We start from the raw sequence: 19,884 nt of genomic DNA, 5'->3' as shown, positions 1-19,884 counted from the left end.
ATGATTGATGGCTCTAAAGAAAGCTTTCAGGAGGAGGCGCTATGCACAATAGCCGTGAGGTTGCAAATCGTCAACCATTAAGTATCATTCCAATGCTAAATGTCTTCCCTAAGCCATACCAAGCTTCAATTGTGGTGAATATCAAGCTCCAATGGTAGGGTTTTGCTCCAAGAAATGAGAGAGAAGCTCGCAACTGTTAGCATCCTCACAAGGTAGAAATCAACCACGAAAATCTCACTTGAAGGGTTCTTGATGATGCTTAGGACATGCTAAGTTAAAACCCTAAGCTATGGCCAGGTTTTAGCAGAGGATTGAGGCATCAAATCATTCCAAGATCAAGCAAGAAGAGGAAAACATTTTGATTTTAAGGACACTAATAAGGATTAGTAAAATTTCCCCTAATTTTGGTCCAGGCATTCAAATTTTTGGTGCGGATCCCCTAGAATTTGGTCCTAATCAAGCCCATGGCCCCAAAAACTTAGAAACAAACAAAGACAAAGAGATTCAATCATCCAAATTCCCTATAACCATCTTCTTGATCAAGAAAATCAAGAAAAGATTTTCAAGAAAATTCAAGAAAGAGGATCAAAATCAAAGCTCTGATACCAATTGAAATGGATCTAGACCAAAGATCAAGAAATCAACACATAAAGTCCAAATCTAGCATCCATTTGATAGGCATCAAACACATATGAGAAATACATGTGATTATGATGAAAATAGAATCCATATGCACATGTAGCAAAGAAGGTATGTGTATAAGGCCTAAGTGATTTAACCTTTCACCATGAGGATGGCTATCAAGCTTGCCATGAGCCCTAGACCATGAAAGGCCATCTTCAAGAAAGGAGCCAAGAGTACAAGTAAGTGTCCAAGATATGAATGACTAAAAACCCCCTACATGAACCCAATGCCCTATTTATAGTAGCCTTGCCCATGGCCCATTATTTACATGTTTTGGACCTTAGCTTATGCTTCATTATAGCATGTAATGTGTAGAATCTATATAGAAATTCTACTAGTTCTTTATGGGCATGTAATGTCTAGAATCTACATAGATATTTTACTAGTTCTTTATGGGATAGATTGACACTCAGGATGGTGGTATAATCTATGCTCAACATAGATCATAGCTTCCTTACATCTCCATGTTCTATCCAGACACCACCAACCCCTTCTCTATACAATTTCTAAGCCTATGCCCTCGCTTCTATCAACATACAACCTCCATCTCAATAATTTGAGATAAGCAAGTAAAATAGCACACGTGTGGGGTGTAGCCACATAACGTATAAAATTAAGTAAAACTCCTTTCAAAATAGCACACATGTGTGGGGTGTAGCCATGTAATGTATCAAATCAAGTAAAACTCCTTTCAAAATAGCACACATGTGTGGGGTGTAGCCATGTAATGTATCAAATCAAGTAATACACTATTGTCCACCATTTTTAATATTATGCATTCACACATGTGTGGGGTGTAGTCATGTAATGTATCAAATCAAGTAATACACTATTGTCCACCATTTTTAATATTATGCATTCAAGTTTAAAATTTTATGCCATAAAATGTCCTACTTCTTGTGAGTGTTTCTTTCATACATGTTACAGTTTATCATACATGTTCTTGTGAGTGTTTCATACATGTTACATTTTATCATACATGTTGTTGTTTTGTGTGTTTATCATACATGTTCTTGTGTTTTTTCATACGTCACTTTTAATGGTATCAAAGCTCCGGCTTGGTAAAAAAACATATTTGCTAGTTACTATCTAATGGAAATTTCTTCTTAACACCCCGCTCTTCTCTATGCTAATGGAAAGCTCAGTTGCACCAAGTATCCTTTATGGAAGTTCAAGCTTAGGCTATCTTGGCCTCCTATAAACTTTTGAATATTGTATTTCATGTTGTTCATCTTTGGTGTTTTTTGTTAAATTTGCAGCAATGTGATGAGCTATGGTGGATCAAATGCTAGAATCAACAGCAAATTCTCATTAGGCCAAGCCTCAATTTATAGGGTTTACATCCAAGCATCTAATCCCATTGATTTCTCCTTAATTCACTCCACCTCTTTTGCTTGATTCTCTCCACCTCTTCCCAGAATATCTCCACACCTCCTAAATCTCCTCATGCTACCCTTTATTCTCTCCTAGTAGATACTTCTCACCTTTTCATAGCTTCTCTTACATTTACAGATTCTCTTTTACAGTCTCTTGCGCTAAGGGCTTGTTCCTGCACACACCCTATTCACTTGTATATTTCAACATTTTTGCACAAGAAAATCATGTACTGCCTACTATCAACGTTGTTCAAGCTTTGAAACAAAGGGATGAAAGTGATGCTCTCTATGCTTAGGAGACTAGTATGGAAGATGGTGTGTTGACCATGGTTTCATGTCTCCATATCTACATCATAGGCTATGCTACAAAGATAGTACAAGACCACAAGTCATAAAGGATTGAGAATCTCAAAACTCACGTTTAATAGGAGAAGCTAAATGAAGGGAAAGTGGAGGAGGTACTGTTCGATTTTCACATGGCTAGGGTGATTTATAAAAAAATGATTAAATTCATTATTTCTCAATAAGATAATTATTAATAATTAGTATCAAGGTAGCCAATGGATGAAGTTAACATTAAGTAGCTAAATCATTCTAATAATAGAGCTCATCCTCCTAGCATACATTAAGTATACCTTTTATACCTCCATGAAGCTCCAATGGTTGGTCAAACAAGTGGCACAAAAGTGTCCCAATGATGACCATAAATTTTTCCCCATAGAGATATTTAATCACCTCTTCCACATCTACTTCAAAATTTTATAAACAACCTTAGAAACAAGAATCCCTCCAATGGCATCACCACATTTCCAACACTCCCCCTTGGTGATGGGCCTTCCTGATATCAAATATATCCTAGGGTTTACATTTTGAGTTCACGACTTAAATGGACCAATCCATACTCAACAAAAAATTTCACTCACATGAAGAACCTGAGAGCCCATAATAAATCTTGAAATATCAGTTAAACAATGGGTTTCTTTGCCTTACTCAGCTTAGCCATTTACAGTAATCTACAACACAAAACAATGAAAATTTTGGTGTATTCAATGAACAACATTTTAATCATAATTCCATTAAAGGAGCCACCACTAATAATGGCATTGCTCCCACTGGAGCTCCAACCCACCTAGGATGGGTTTGCATGATGATATTTGGTTCCAAGGCCTTGCTAAAAAACCAAAATTTAATACATATAATTGGTGTAGACATGCAAAGGAATCATGTTTACCCCATCAATATAGCACTTCTAAATGATGCCCAATTCAATGAAACCTAATCCAAATAAAGTACCTATTAGTTAGAGTTTATCTAGCCTAAACTAATAAAGAACCCATTAGTAGCACTCATGCTAGAGTTTATCTAGCCCAAACCAAAAAAGAACCCATTTGTAGCACTTATACCAAAGTCTATCCATAAAATCTAATGGAAATTTATGCATGAACTCAAAGAGAGAGAGAGAGAGAGAGAGAGAGAGAGAGAGAGAGAGAGAGAGAGAGAGAGAGAGATTTGTATGAGAATTTTCATTGGGATTACATGAGGACCAAAAATCCTTATTTTTAGTACTTGTACGTTCTAATTCAATTTTAGTAATATGACCCTCCAACTCACTAAATCTCAAATCCTACAATGTTGTAACTTATTAGTAAATGGTGGTTCTCATACGTTGTTTTGGCATACACTATGGTATTTCATTGTGTTTTAGTAAATTTCTTCCAAGTGTACCATGGCTCAACGAGTCTATGTTAGGTATGTTAGGGGGACATGTTTAGATATTAAGCTCAACGAATGCTACGAACATTAATGACATGCTAGGTGATAGCTTCTATACTTATGCCACTGACTAGGTTGGTGAGATTATGGGCAATATGCCACCAATGTTTTGCAGGTAGTGTGACAACCACTCTACTTTACTAGAGTTATTGGCATAGTTATAGCACCAACTCAAATAGTTGGATCCATAGTGATATTAGGAGTGTACTTTCCCATATAGTACGTACTCTTATCTCTTTATGTTATGGTTGTAGAGAAGAGAAGAGAAGAGAAGAGAATAGAAGAAAATTCACCCATCCATCTCTTTTGTGTGCTTATCTACTCTTGTGTGTGTGTGTTTTCTTGCAAAGAATTTAAGATCTCCCTCTCCCCTGCATTATTCTCATGGTAAACAGAGCACCAATTTACTCAGAGGCAAGCAAAGGACTCTAGAGGTACACGGGTAAGGGTAATTCCATCTCATTCCCTCTTTAATTTTGGAGCAACATATTTGGGTAGGTATGAGAGATACAGGCATAATACCCTATTTTGGTTAACTTTGTTAACTAAAGTTTTACATGTTTGGAGGTGATTTGGGCATATTTCAAGCCAGGGAGTCACAATGGTGGTGATGATGACCAGGCTTTCTCCACCAGCATAGAGAAAAAGAGTAAGGATTCTATATCTTCAAATATAATAAGAAAAAGGTTAAAATCTTGTAGGGCACATAGCCAAAGAATACAGAAAAAAGTAGGCAAATGCCAATAATTCTTTTACTATAACAAGAGAGGACACATAGCTAAAGAATACAAGAAAAAGTTGACAGATGCCAAGAAAGCTTTTATTGTAAAACAAGAAAGAGAGCTTTTATTGTAAAACAAGAAAGGGCACATAGCAAAAGAATACAAGAAAAGAAGGTAGCATATGCCAAGAATGGCACTCTTAACCGTTTGTCTCCATTGAAGTTTCCATTGATATAGCTAACGTTGCAGCACATGAAGATGCCACGAAGTGTGTGCAATGAGATAGCTAATGTTGTAGCACATGAAGATGTCGTGAAATGTGTGTAATGAGATAGCTAATGTTACAACAGATGATATTTCTCAAATCTCATCGAGTGGGGCTTCTAGGCACATTCATAAGGATTTGTATTCCTCCCTAAAGCCAGTTGTAGATGACATCATGGTGGTAGTGGGGCAATGATGCAAAGTGCCCAATCCAAGTTTTAGGTACTATAACACTTATGTCTATATAAGGTTGTACAAAAAGTCTTTCAAATGTTCTTTATGTTTGAGATATGGAGGACTCTCGTTTGTGTCTTGGCCATCATGCACCATGACGGGGATTACTTTTTGACAAGAATTGTGGAGACATTCTTGATGGAGATGATGACAAGGTCATTGCAAAGGGAATTCAAAGGAATAACTTGCATGAGCTTTCAATATTTGTGGTCCAAGCCAATTTGGGTAGCAATAAACTTTAACATGAGAGATGTGGGCATCTCAGCATGTAGACTCTTTTAGAGATATAGAAAGGTAAGCTACTTGAGCATTTGCCACCAATTTTTGATAGTCTAGAAACCCTTTTCACAAGAGGTATTTAGCTCATACACTGTGGAAAGATAAGTAATATTGCACTTGGAGGTTCTTCCTATTTATTCACATTGATAGTAGTAAATGATTGTAGTAAGAAGATTCAGGTGTATTTTCTTAAGGAGAAATCTCAAGTTTTTGGAAATTTTAAAGAATGGCTTGCATTGATTGGAATTAAGACATGAGAAAAATTAAAGGAGTTTAAATAGACCAATGAGTTATATTATCCAAGAACCGGCTAGCTCATCTTTGCATGCCTCCCATTATGAGGAGTAGCCATGGTTAAGAAACACACGTGCTTGTCAGCATCCCCTCGTATTTACATGAGAAGGTGGCATAGGAGGCTAGGTGTTTTAGAGATGGCTTAAATTAGATTTGACACACTGCCAAATACACTACATGCTACATTGGACTATTATGCACACACATGGAGTAGGTAAAATTTACTCTTGGACACCCTCTTGTCCTGACATTGTGGGGCCTTATGGTGTCCTAGATGAGCTGTAGTAGTGGGTGGAAATTGGGGTAAATGTATAGGAATTTTTAGTTCATCTCTATGGGCCAAGTCTACACCTCAAATAGTGGCACTGAATATGTAGGCGACTATGTAGACAAACCTACGCAGTTATGCCATGGTCACCTCATGCATATATATGCCTATATAGATATACAGCTAGCCCCTTCTCCACATAATTCATCAAGTCATCATTGTGAGTTTATTCCATAGATTCTACTAGCATACAACCCCCGTCTTAGCAACTCCAAATCAGCAAGCTTCTTTCATAGGAGCACATGGGTGTGGGGCTTGGTCATCTATTGTATCGTTATTTTATTAACACAATTCCAGATTACCCATGTGATCCTTTCACAAGAGCATGGGGCTTTGTCATCTATTGCATCATTATTTCATCAACATGATACTCTTCTCTATTTATATTATTGTGAAATTTAAGTTTGTGAGTTTTGTGTTATGAAAGATTCTACTTCTTATGCATGCACTTCACGTTGTATCTCTATTATTATGTAATTTAAGTTTTTAGGTTTTGTGATGTGAAAAAATCTACTTCTTATGAGTTTTTTCTTGTATACACTGCACATTGTATCCTCTTATAATGATGTGAACCTAAGGATAGTTGTACCTAATATTGTACCAAATCGCTTTTTGAAGACTTGTAAGGTTGATGTCCTAAAAAGTTTCTATCTTAAACTTCATACTAGCTTTAAATTCCAAGAAAAAATCTTATCCTTTTTAATTGGTTTTTTGCCACCTAACTCCACCAGACCCTACTTCATCCAAAAACATATGAGTCACCAGACATCATGCCACCAAACATGGGCCACTAGATGTGAACCACCATACATGAGACATTATCCAAGTAGTGTGAGTCTATCGAGATGTGACGTGAGCCACTAGATGCAATGTGAGGGCGGCCACCACAAGTGAAGCCACAAGTGAGCCACCATACATGAACCCAAATGTGAGCCACCAAACATGAACCCAAACATGAGCTACCAGATGTGATGTGAGACCACCAGGGTGAACCACCAGACGTGATGTGAGCATCTAGACATGCGACCTAAACATGAGCCCCACTAGGGACAAGACCACCATATGTAGGCACCTAGACATGAGCCACTAAATGTGGGATCACCATGCGTGAGGAGCCACCATGCATGAGACCACCATGTGTAAGACCTTCATACGTGAGACCATCCACACATGAGGCCACCATGTGTAAGATCATTATGTGTGAGACCATTCAGGCATGAGAGTCTACCCAGATGTGACATGATCCACCAGACGTAATGTGAGCAAAGTTTGCATGAAACAAATAAAAAATAAAAAATAAAGACCCAGTAAAAATTTAAAAAACCCATTCTTTGCAGTATGCGTGGTGTCTTAATCCATTCAAACCTACTTTAGGGAGCGCTAGAGATAGATTCGCTTGAGAGTTTCACCTAAGAGAAACTCTTTGTTTGATGCAAACTTAGTCAAAGCTGATTGTTGGAAATGATAATCCAGTTGACTATAGGGCATCAAACCATAGTGCACCAACAAAACCACCTAGCCTTTAGGTCCCCAAACAACTAGCACTTAGTAGAGTGCTTCCTTATTAAGAAGTCAAGACTTCTTCAGGTCTAGCTTAAGTGAGGAATATTGGGAACAATGAGCCAAATAAACGCAAATATGGATGGAGGAAACACAGGACCCCTAGAAATGGGAGACTCCTTAGTCCTCTAAATACTAAATTTGTCACCTAAATTCGTTTAATAGACTCAGTTGCCAATGAATTTTGTAAAAAGGGTGTGGCATGGGTAAAGCTCCAGTTAGAAGGAGCAAGAGTAGGACCATGGCCATCAAGGTTCATCCCAATCAAGTCGAGAGAATACTCAATCTATGTCAGACATCACACTTTTATAAACCCTTTATCAATGACCCGAGTTGGGAATGTCTTCAGCAGGGCCTATGCCAAGGAGTCTCATTAATTTCCTTATGGCATCAGGACATGTCCCTTTTGTTGCACCACCAGGGGAACATGCAAGCTCACCAACCCATCAATCGGTCCACAAAGGATCCTAGTTAAGCAAATGAGCTTGGATGAGTTGGGTAGACAATTTGGTTTAATCAATTAGGTCAACAAGGCTAGTCTCAAAGCTAAGCACCCTCACTTATTTCCACATAGAGATATGGTTTGGTGCATAATTTTTCACCGAAACCATACAAGTATGGAGTCTGTGAGACATTTATTCTCATCACTACTTTTGTATAGAAGAACCATGACACGACTCATTATTGGTACCAAGAAAACTTGATAACACCTCCAACACCACAACTTAGCACCATAATAGATGCTCCCAGTTCCAAGGAAACCATTAGCTAGTTGCCACTCCTCCTTAATCGGCATAAGCTCTAATGCCAAGGAAACCATAAGCTAGTCGCCACTCCTTAACCAGCACAAGCTCTAGTGCCCCACTGCCTACCATAACCCCTTACCAAGAGGTATGTATAGATTGCCATAGTTTCTATATCTACCTCCAACATGACCATGCCAAAAACTGGTTCCTCCACTAACCACACCAGTATAATGGTACTCGATGACTCTACCTACATGTGAAAAAATCCAAAACATGAGAGCTATATGAGTCTTTTAGGGAACATGATCCATACGAGCAATACAATCCATATGGATACCTAGAACAGGCTCTAGCCATAGAGTATGTCTCCTTATACAAAGAAAAGAGCGAGAAATCTCAACAATATGGTATATAAGCCCACCACAATGCAATACTTTTGATGCAAAGTCCCACATTGCATTGCAAAATGTTATCACAAAAGGATCTTGTACCAAGCCCCCCCATCGATTCTCCAAGCACTCCGAATCCCTTACCAAACCCAATGTCATTCCTTATGGTAGCACATGCTACAAGTGTGGAGTAAAGCATGCTTATAAGGATTGTCCCAATTGCAAAGTCACAATTGACCTAGTGGTTGATGGATCAGTCCCAAACTATACCACTTAACCTCGCTCGCGCCAAACTACATGGTGTATCATGGACCACTTCCCGACAATAGCTTCACCACCAAATTAGGTAGTGATGCGAGGATGCGGTCATCACCATTAGGAAGGGGGGTATGTTAGCCACTATATTGGTTAACATGGTTTGACCCGCTTGACCTATCGTAAGATGCTTTGCCCATCTTACCCACAGGAACATGTACTTAACTTTTGTAAAATGGTGCTGAAACATATAAAGTAGCCTTAATGTCAAAGTCTACGGACTTAGTGTACACATGAGCTTAATGTCAAAGTCTACGGACTTAGTGTACATACTTGCTTAAGACTAGTAATAGAGGCCGAATAATTTTTAAGTTTGGCCGGCCTAATGTGAAAATTAGTCACTTGTATATAAGTCATTTTCGATAGTAACCAATACACAATTATTCCCTTGTAATAGTTTTCTTGTGAGATCTCTCCTTCTTCCCTCTTCTTGCTTACTTGTATGTTTTTGAATCTTGCACGCTTGATGGATGCATTCTAGATAGATTTGATTGTAGGTTTTCTTCTTGTAATAGCTTCTTCTTCTTCCCCCTTTGTGAGACTGGACCATCGCAAAGGACCATGTCTTCTTGCCTCCATCTAGGCATTAAGAGATCTCCCTTCAGCTATTTGTCAAGGAGGATTCGAGTGTGACAAAATGGAGTGAGGAAACGATGGATGAGCTAGCACACCCATAATGGGAAGTTGCATTGGCTCGAAGGCAAGGCCCGATGACACATGCTTCGATAAAGCTAAGGTAAGCTCTTGACTTGAACATACTTGATGCTAACCACATGGTTAGTTGGTCCTAATTTGGGGTTAGGGGACCCTGAGGATTAGTGCAACAAGTTGTGATTACTTGGTTAAGGTTTATTAGTTCTGTACCATAAGTATATCTATTTATAAGTCAACAACGATTTATAGGTCGAATGAGGCTATATAAGTGGGCTAAGCCTCTTATGTGGACTACTGTATTGTTTTTTATCCTACCAGTGTGGTCACATGATGGGAAGTCCTATGTCTAGGCCTTGGGACAAGGGTCTATGGATACCTTAGCCCAAGGGACTTAGGGATGGCCTATGTACAACTTGACACCAAGATATAACAAAACTATCATATTTAGGTGGCAATACCCTCAAGCAAGATCCGAGGAGATACACTTTCATTGGGCTTGTCTTGTTGAAGTTTATTTTTAAGATTCTAAATCTTTCAAGAATTCATGGTCTAGTACTAGCTTTGCCAATAAAGCCCATGCTTCTATGTTGCATGCCACATCATTGTTAGCATGCTATCTTCCACACTAGTGATGATGGTGTAGAGAGCATTTTCATTCCTTCATCTCCAAGCTTGGACAAGGTCGCAAGGGTTGTCGTCTGCATCCCTTTTGTTCATGGTGGGTTGAATATCAACACTAAAGATTGTGTCCTCGAGCTCAACACTAAAGACTGTGTCCTCGAGCTCATAAGTGGACTTAAGCTTGAACTTCCACAAATGATAATTGGGAGACTGTTAAGCTTTTCATCACCAAATAATGGTGGGCGGGGTCAACATCAACACTAAAGACTATGTCCCCGAGCTCATAAGTGGACTTAAGCTTGAACTTCCACAAATGATAATTGGGACTGTTAAGCTTTTCATCACCAAATAATGGTGGGCGGGGTCAACATTAAAGAAGTTTGGTATATCGAGAGGAGCCAAAGCTCTGATACCATGTAAAAGAATATACAACATGTGATAAATATAAGAGAACACTCACAAGGAGCAGGATCTTTCACAACATAAAACTTAATAACTCAGATTACACAATAATAAAGATAGAGAAGAATACTATATTACTACTAAAGTGATGATACAATAGATGGCAAAGCCCCACACCCATGTGCTCCTATGAAGGGAGCTTCTATGATCTAAAAATGCTAAGGTAGAGGTTGTATGCTAGTAGAATCTAGGTAGTAAACTCACGTGAATTGTGTGGAGATGGGACTCAACATTTATATAGGCATGACATGAATGCTCAGGTCTGCTAGAGTTGGTGCCATCATCCTCACCAGTGGTGTAGACTGGGTCTATAAAGATGAACTAGAATATGCCACGTAGTCACCCCACTTCCCATGACCATCTTGGGCCCCATTCAAGGCCCTCAATATTAGGATAGGGAGGGTCCAAGTGTAAACTCTACCTAACCCATGTGTGGACCATTATGACCTAAGGATAATCTATTTGTCAGTGTTCCAAATCTAATCCAAGTCATCTTTAAACCATCTAGCTTCCTAGGTCACTTTCCCATGTGAGTACGGGGATGCAAATGGGTGTCCAGTCACACTCGAGCTACTCAACATGAATACGAGGATGCCGATGGGTGTCAGGTCGCCCCAACTGCTCAACCATGGCTACTCCTCATAATGGGGGCCATATCAAGATGAGCTAGCCAATAGCCATGCCTCAAACTAGGCTCACATTATGGGTGATTTTTTACTCACGTCATGTATGATTTGGCTTATGTCACGTTTGATTTATACATGACTATATGTGCTCACATCTCCAATAACTTGAGAGCTGTTTGGGCCTAGTTTTGCTCACATCATTTTTTATTTGGCTCATGTTACATCTAATTCCCATGCGACTATGTGCTTACGTCTCCAACCCTACCCTAATGTTACCAATTGAAAGCAATGCATGAACAACAAAAAGAAACTACTAACTTCCACATCCACAAAAATTGGAGCTTGTATCTTGGGGATAGTGCCAAATATTTTTTTTAAAGACTAGAGATTACCTTGCATATGTGTGGTGGGTAATGCAGAGCACAAGAAGAAACTTCCCGTTTGGGTGCGCTAGCTTGTCTTTCACATTCTCTATGTTATCACCCCGAAAATCTTCCATGGCTATGGGATTGAAGGAAGAACTCTATTCGCCTACTCTAGCCGCCTAGATGGAGGGTTTTCTTCATGATGGTTCTCACCCACAAGAGATGGGTCAACGAGAAGTTACCTTTAGAGTGGTTCTCACCCCACAAGAGAGAAGTTACCTTCACAGTGGTTCTCACGAGAGGTGGGTCAAAGAGATGCTCATAAGAGAGAGAAACATACACTCAAACCTATCCATGCAAGAAACCATCAAGCTATGAAGAAAACAAGAGGTGGGTCGAAGAGAAGCTCATCACTCACGAGGGGGAGAAGCCTATACTCAAACCTATCCATGCAAGCAACCATCAAGCTCTGCATAGAACACAATCAAGCAAGATAGTATAGAAGAGGGAGATTCTATTGCAAGGGAATGAATGTGTGATGCTTAATGTCCAAATTAACTTATATACAAACGGCTAGTGTATTCTATTGCAAGAGAATGAATGTGTGCTATTTAATGTCAAAATTGACTTATATACAATTGACTAGTGTTGCAAGGGAATGAATGTGTGTGGATGAATGTCAAAATTGAATGGCTAGTGTTCACACTTGGTGGGACAAAACTTAAAAATTAAAAAATGATCCATGGCCACTCTTTCTAATGTTAAGTAAGTATATACATGAAGTTTGTGACTTCCCTATTTGTCATTAAGCACTGGATAAGGCTGGTTCATAAAGTTCAACATCCTGTTACAAAAAGGATATACTTTGTTACATGCAGTTAAGATGTTGGGTGAAACCATGTTAACTGGAGTGGTTATAGTTGTCTATGGTGTGTTTTTTGTTGATTTTGCTTTATTTATGGTTTTAAATTCTTCAAATAAAAAGGTTTAGGTGAGAAAAGAGGAAGTACAAGAAAAGGGGGCCACCCACCCCTCACACCATTTGCAACTACCCTTATTGCAATGAACAACCCCCAAGCCATAACCATCAGTTGTTTTGAGATAGTTTTAGATTGAAACTAAACCTGTGTTATGTGACCCAACTGACTACACAATTAGTGGCTGCAATCCATCTACTCTCGAGGACGTGATGCTCTCTTTCCTTGTACTTGAGGGGTTGATTGGGCGATGAAGAGGATAATTGCGGGCTAGAGTTCATGGGGTGTAGACCTCCTAGGCTTGTAACTATGCCCATTTGATGAAGGTACTACTTGTTTGAAAAGTGTGTGAACTGCGAGGGAGTTCCGTTGTTCAGTGTTCACGAAAAACCGAGGTTTATTGTCAAGTGAATGAGAAATTTTGAAAAATAACCTTCAAATTTCAAAATAACAATTCACAAAAACTTACAGATTTTAAGAGATTTTAGTTATAATTTTGCTAAAAAACCTTTTAAAATTAGGAAAAAACCTACAGAAATTTGAGGTTAAGGTTTTTTGAATTGTTAGGAAAAATGTTTTGTGCTCCGTTGCTCCCTTTCGGGCGCCCCGTCTGAATCCACCCTCAATTACAAATTTCGACACGTGTGAGTTTGGGTACTTCACGCTGTCCTCCTCCCGCTAATGTGTAGCGGGATACGATGGAGGCATCACGAGCAGGGCTGGAGCGCTTGTGGAAGGACCACTCCAGGGATCTCTCCCGCCGGAGGGACAGCCGAAAGAGCAAAGTATGTGGTCTTCCCTTTCGTTTTTTTGAGTAAGTGATGATTAGTTTAGATCGGGGCCCGCTTACGAGTGAGGCGTGTGTGTTCTACAGACAAATCCAATGGTCCCAGATTCCAAGCATAAGCTTAAAGAAAAGTCGCTATGGATGGACGGGTGGCCCAATCCAAGATGGGGGCCAAAAACAAGCTAAATTTCGAGCAAATTATGCAATTGAAGAAATGCACCCAAGTAAAAGAAGAAGTGAAGAACATATGCTTAGTTTAGAGGAGGCATTGCCCTTCATGGAAGAAGGGGTAATGCCCCAGCCTTCTGTCGAGGACTTTGCATGCATCTTGCACAAGTGCAGGAAGGAGAGAGACCAAGTGCATGCACTGCGCTTGCATGCCTACATACGCAAATGTGGGCTGGAAGCTCATAGATCACTGGGGAACTATCTCGTCTCAATGTTGGTGGAAGTTGGAAGCATGCGTGACGCCGAGCAGGTTTTTGAAAGATTGGTCGATCGGAATGAGTGGTCCTGGAATTCCCTCATCACAGGGTATATTAATCATGGGAAGCCACAACATGCTCTCACCCTTTATCTGAAAATGCAAAATGATGATTCTGCACATCCCAGTGGGCATACTTTTGTGGCCTTACTGAAGGCTTGTGCGAAGCTGAAAGATCTGGAAAGAGGCCTTGAAATACATGCTGAGATTGTCAGAATGGGGTTGCTCGATAGAGACCTTTTTGTTGGAAGCACCTTGGTTGATATGTATGCCAAATGTGGCTCACTTGTTAAAGCACAGCAAGTGTTTGACAAGCTTCAAGTTCGAAATGTAGTCTCGTGGAACGTCCTTATGGCAGCATATGCTAAACAAGGACACGGTGAGCAAGCTCTCAAGTGTTTTAAACAAATGCAAGTTGAGGGTGTCTCTCCAGATGCTGCCACATTCATTTGCAGCTTGAAAGCTTGTGGCGCCATAAGAGCCACAGACAAGGGCCAAGAAATACATGCCGAGGTTGAAAGCAAGGGGTTGTTGGAAGGAAACCTTTTTATCAGCAGCGCCTTGGTCGATATGTATGCTAAATGTGGCTGGCTTGAAAAGGCACAAGAAGTGTTTGACAAATTCCCAGTTCGAAATGTTGTCTTGTGGACAGCACTAATTGCAGGATATACTGAACATGGGTATGGTGAGGAGGCACTCAAGTATTTTGAACAGATGCAACTTGAGGGCATCTCCCCGAATGCTGTCACGTTTGTTTGCAGCTTGAAAGCTTGTGGCAGCATAGGAGCCACAGACAAGGGCCAAGAAATACACGCTGAGCTTGAAAGAAACGGCTTGTTGTCAAGAGACCTTGTTGGCAACAGCTTGGTTGATATGTATGCCAAGTGTGGCTCACTTGCCAAAGCGCGAGAAGTCTTTGACAAACTTCCAGTTCGAAATGTTGTCTCTTGGACGACACTTATTGCCCGATATACTGAACATGGACATGGTGAGGAAGCACTCAAGTGTTTTGAACAGATGAGACTCGAGGGTGTCTCTCCTGATGCTGCTACATTTGTTTGCAGCTTGAAAGCTTGTGGCACCATAGGAGCTATCGACAAGGGCCAAGACATACATGCTGAGATTGAAAGAAAGGGGTTGTTGGAAAGAGATCTTGTTGTTTGCAACACTTTGGTTGACATGTATGCCAAATGTGGTGCACTGGACAAAGCACAGCAAGTGTTTGACAAGCTTTCAGTTCGAGATGTAGTCTCGTGGAATTCACTAATTGGAGGATATGCTGAACATGGACATGGTGAGGAAGCACTCAAGTATTTTGAACATATGCAACTTGAGGGTATCTCTGCAGATGCTTTCACGTTTGTTTGCAGCTTGAAAGCTTGTGGCAGCATAGGAGCTGCAGACAAGGGTCGAAAAATACATGCTGAGATTGAAAGAAAGGGGCTAGTGAATACAGACCTTGTTGTTGGCAACACCTTGGTAGATATGTATGCCAAATGTGGCTTGCTTGACAAAGCACAACAGGTGTTTGACAGACTTCCAGTACGAAACCTTGTCTCTTGGACCGCACTAATTACAGGATACACTGGACAGGGGCATGGTGAGAAAGCACTCAAATGTTTTGAACAGATGCAACTTGAGGGTGTCTCTCCAGATGCTGTAACGTTTGTTTGCAGTTTGAAAGCTTGTGGCTGCATAGGGGCCACAGACAAAGGCCAAGAAATACATGCTGAGATTGAAAGAAAGGGGTTGCTGGAAAGAGACCTTGTTATTGGCAACACCTTGATTGATATGTATGCCAATTGTGGCTTACTGGACAAAGCAGCACAAGTGTTTGACAAGCTTCCAGTGCGAGACATAGTCTCGTGGAATTCACTAATAGCAGGATATGCTGAACATGGGCATGGTGAGGAAGCACTCGAGTGTTTTGAACAGATGCAACTCGAGGGTATATCTGCAGATGCTCTCACGTTTGTTTGCAGCTTGAAGGCTTGTGGCAGCATAGGAGCCACAGACAAGGGTCAAGAAATACATGCTGAGATTGAAAGAAAAGGGTTAGTGGAAAGGGACCATGCTGTTGGGAACACCTTGGTAGATATGTATGCAAAATGTGGCTTGCTTGACAAAGCACAACAAGTATTTGACAATCTTCCAGTTCGAAACCTTGTCTCATGGACCGCACTAATTGCTGGGTATGCTGAACATGGACAGGGCGAGGAAGCACTCAAGTGTTTTGAACTGATGCAGCTCGATGGTGTCTCTCCAGATGTTGTAACGTTTGTTTGCAGCTTGAAAGCTTGTAGCAGCACAGGAGCCACAGAAAAGGGCCAAGAAATACATGCTGAGATTGAAAGAAAGGGTTTGTTGGAAAGAGAACTTGTTGTCTGCAACACCTTGGTCGATATGTATGCCAAATGTGGCTTGCTTACCAAAGCACAGCAAGTGATTGACAAGATTCCAGTTCGAAATGTGGTCTCATGGACTGCACTAATCGCAGGATACGTTGAACATGGGCATGGTGACAAAGCACTTCAGTGTTTTGAGCAGATGCAACTTGAGGGTGTGTCTGCAGATGCCCTCACATTTGTATGCTGCTTGAAAGCTTGTGGCAGCATAGGAGCCACAGAAAAGGGCCAAGAAATACATGCTGAGATTAAAAGAAAGGGGTTGTTGGGAAAAGATCTTGTTGTTGGCAACACATTGGTTGATATGTATGCCAAATGTGGAATGCTTGCCAAAGCACAGCAAGTGTTTGACAAGCTTCCAGTTCGGGATGTATTCTCATGGAATGCACTAATCACAGGATATGCTGAGCATGGCCATGTTCAGGAAGCACTCAAGTGTTTCGAACAGATGCAACTCGAGGGTATCTCTCCAGATGCTGCCACGTACGTTTGCAGCTTGAAAGCTTGTGTCAGCATTGGAGGCCCAGACAAGGGTCAAGAAATACATGCTGATATTGCCAGAAAGGGGTTACTGGAAAGAGACGTTGTTGTTGGCAACACCTTGATTGATATGTATGCCAAGTGTGGCTCCCTTCCCATAGCACAGCAAGTGTTTGACAAGCTTCCAGTTCAAAACATAGTCTCGTGGAATTCACTAATCACAGGATATGCCCAGCTTGGAGAAAGTGAAAACGTTTTCCATACCTTTGACAAAATGCTAGAAGAAGGTGTAAAGCCAGTCCGGGTCACCTTCATTATTGTTCTCAATGCATGCAGTCGGAGAGGTCTATTGAATAAGAGCCAGATGTACTTTGAGGCCATGAGCAAAGACTATGGCATCATTCCAACACTTGAGCACCACACTTGCATGGTTGATCTCTTCAGCCAAGCTGGCCAATTAGACAAGGCAGTAGCAATGATCAAGAAGATGCCATTCTATCCTAATCATGCAGTGTGGCATATTGTGTTGGGTGCTTGTAGAAATTGGGGAAATGTGGAGCTTGGAAAAAAGGCCTTTGAACATGCACTGCGTTTGGATGAAAAGGATGCTGCAGCTTACGTCTTAATGTCTCACATCTTTGCATGTGCTGACGCCCAAACAAGATTGAAGCAATGAGAGTGGAAAAACAAGCATGGAAGATGCCAGAACTTTGTCACTGGACAGAGATTTCTGCCAGAATTGTTCTTTCATTTTGATTAGGGAGGAAAGACATTAAAGCAAAAGTATTGATACAAAGCTAGGAGATCTCTCCCCCAGAATGAGAGAGAGAGGGTATGCCCCAAGTTTGCATTGGGTATCACAGGACATTTCTGATGATGCAAAGAAAGATGTGTTAAGTAGGCACAATAAGAAGTTGGGGATTATGCCTTGAGTAATACATACAAGGGGACACCGGTACATCATGTCCAAATCCGTGGATTAGAAGAAGTGTATGTGTGGACTAGTGGTATCTGAAGTGCAACTGTAGAACGTTGGAGAGGTTAGTCTCCTTGCCTTGTCAGGGTGGCTATAATAGCTTGAATCTGGGGAGCTTGATTTCTGGTTGAGTATTACTAGAGTCTCATGTGCTTTCTCGGGCTGGCTTGGGAGTTGCTTCTTCTCTGCTCCAGAAGTACGGTTCTCTGGCTCACGGTCAACGGCATCCTAAGTAGCTGGGCTCTTTTCAGGTTTACGTGAGACAATAGCACACTAAGTAAAGGAATAAGGAAAAGCATGAGAAAACTGACTAATGCGAGAGAGAGAGAGAGAGAGAGGAGAGGATTATTCTTTTTGGAATAAACCATATCTACATTGAACCATGCAATATCTGGTTGCGTGATAATATTTATGCTTAAAAAGCATTCCACAACGGTCTAGCCCCATATTAGTCTCTATGACAATCAAGGCAGTGGGGGATCCAGGTGACTTTGGATCCTGTTTTTCAATGTTGATCAATAATGTCTCAGCATCCTTTAATTCATTCCTTGTACATGCTTGATGTAATGCATTAATAGATACACCAATGCATTTGCCTTATCCAAGCTGATGTTTATTCTTATTCGAAAACTTTCAGCGCATGAATTGGAGGTCTCACAGCAAGTTGGTGTCAGTAAGTTCCTTATCTTCCAAATATGTCTGACATTAGTTTTGGCACCATCTTATTTTAGTCCATGTAAATAAGTAATTTTTACTGATAACATCTTATTTTAGTCCATATAAATAAGTTATTTTTACTGAGACCATCGTATTTTCAGTTAATGTAAATAATTTATAATCACTATAGAGATAAGGGGCCACGTTGCCACCCTTTAATCGTATTTCTGTTCACCACCACAACAACACGGATGTTGCATAAGCAACATCCTCCACACTCAAGATGGTAGCCCGCATACTGTGCTCAAGGTGGCAAACGAAATAGCGACGGTGACGGAAGCTTTGGCACTTTCATGTACCCAACAAAATTCATTGAGGTCATGGCTAGGTAAAGGGCTACTTATGGCCTACGATTGTTTCCTTGGGATTAGAACCCTAGAGTTGGGTCTTGTCTAGCCTCTAGATGATTGGCATCGTCTCTATAAGAGTTGTAGTACTTGTGCTAGGTTTCATTATGAAGTAGTGACCTTGTTGTGGGCCTTCAAGAGGTTACTGACCCATCAACATGATATGCATGGTTTGCACATTTTCTATACTGCCCATCCTCAAGGCTAGGGTTGGGTCTCTAGGAGTTATGGGTGTAACTCCTTCGGGCTACTGGCGGCTATCGGATGGATGCTTGTGCGTGATTCCGTACTTATCAGTTGGCATTCCATCCTTGTTGTATGGTGTTAAGGATTTTGATCTACGATTGGCATAAAGGGTGTCTGTATTGCCCACCTAGTGTGCCACCTGGGAAATATCTTTCCCAAGCGAGTTATTTCGAGCAAAAGAAAAAGTTGAGCGAAACCCACCAAACAACCCTCAGATAGAATATAATAGAATAGAATAGCATCACTTTACAAACATGCACTTGCCAGCACGAAATTGCGTTCTAGTTTTTTAAAAAAGCATTTAAACAAACGACACCACCCACCACAAAACAAGGAACTTGAAAGATACTATATTCGAACGATCGAAGTGCGCCTAATTCAAGGTTAATAACAAAAAGGACAAAGCATACAAGCCATCAAAAAGCAACATCAACAACATCCGAGTGTCATGTTGGCACATGGCATCGTCTGCCACTAAGTGCCTGAAACAACTCCACCTTAGTTAGTGCTACTTGGTGCATGAAGTGAGCTATTGAATTCAATCCCAAAACCTGCAAAAAGTAAACGAAGTACGAGTACTTGCATGGTATGTATGCCAGGTGTTTGCCCTCTTGTTTTTGAAAACATTCACACGTGCACCGCAGAAAGTCTGCTATTGACACTATTGACCATCAACATTCCAAGAGTGTGTGGGAGCCGAGTTACAAAACCATACAACCTCCCCACAACACTACCATAGTATTTCCGTTGATCCCAAAAGCATGGTACTAGCA

The 19,884-nt window shown here is 40.7% G+C and overlaps 1 protein-coding gene across 1 annotated transcript; it reads left to right on the top strand.

Moving 5' to 3' along the window:
* Nucleotides 1-13,298: 13,298 nt before the first annotated feature.
* On the top strand, nt 13,299-18,307 carry LOC147624894 (pentatricopeptide repeat-containing protein At2g39620-like). Its single transcript, XM_086818141.1, has 2 exons — nt 13,299-13,454; nt 13,544-18,307. Exons 1-2 carry the CDS (start codon nt 13,351-13,353, stop codon nt 17,499-17,501), a joined length of 4,062 nt encoding a protein of 1,353 aa, XP_086674267.1. The 5' UTR covers nt 13,299-13,350; the 3' UTR covers nt 17,502-18,307.
* The last annotated feature ends 1,577 nt before the right edge of the window (nt 18,308-19,884 follow it).

This window comes from Cibotium barometz, chromosome 24, assembly GCF_041138505.1.
Source record: "Cibotium barometz isolate CiBa-2024 chromosome 24, ASM4113850v1, whole genome shotgun sequence".
In the NCBI taxonomy this organism is placed as follows: domain Eukaryota; kingdom Viridiplantae; phylum Streptophyta; class Polypodiopsida; order Cyatheales; family Cibotiaceae; genus Cibotium; species Cibotium barometz.
Note: the sequence above shows the minus strand (reverse complement) of the source record. Positions and strands in the feature narration are given on the sequence as shown.

What these genes read in the sequence shown, in the direction of transcription:
- LOC147624894 (XM_086818141.1), top strand. Translation starts at nt 13,351, where the DNA reads ATGTGTAGCGGGATACGATGGAGGCATCACGAGCAGGGCTGGAGCGCT. An exon ending in GGGACAGCCGAAAGAGCAAA is followed by an intron (nt 13,455 to 13,543) that starts GTATGTGGTCTT and finishes TGTGTTCTACAG; the next exon opens with ACAAATCCAATGGTCCCAGA.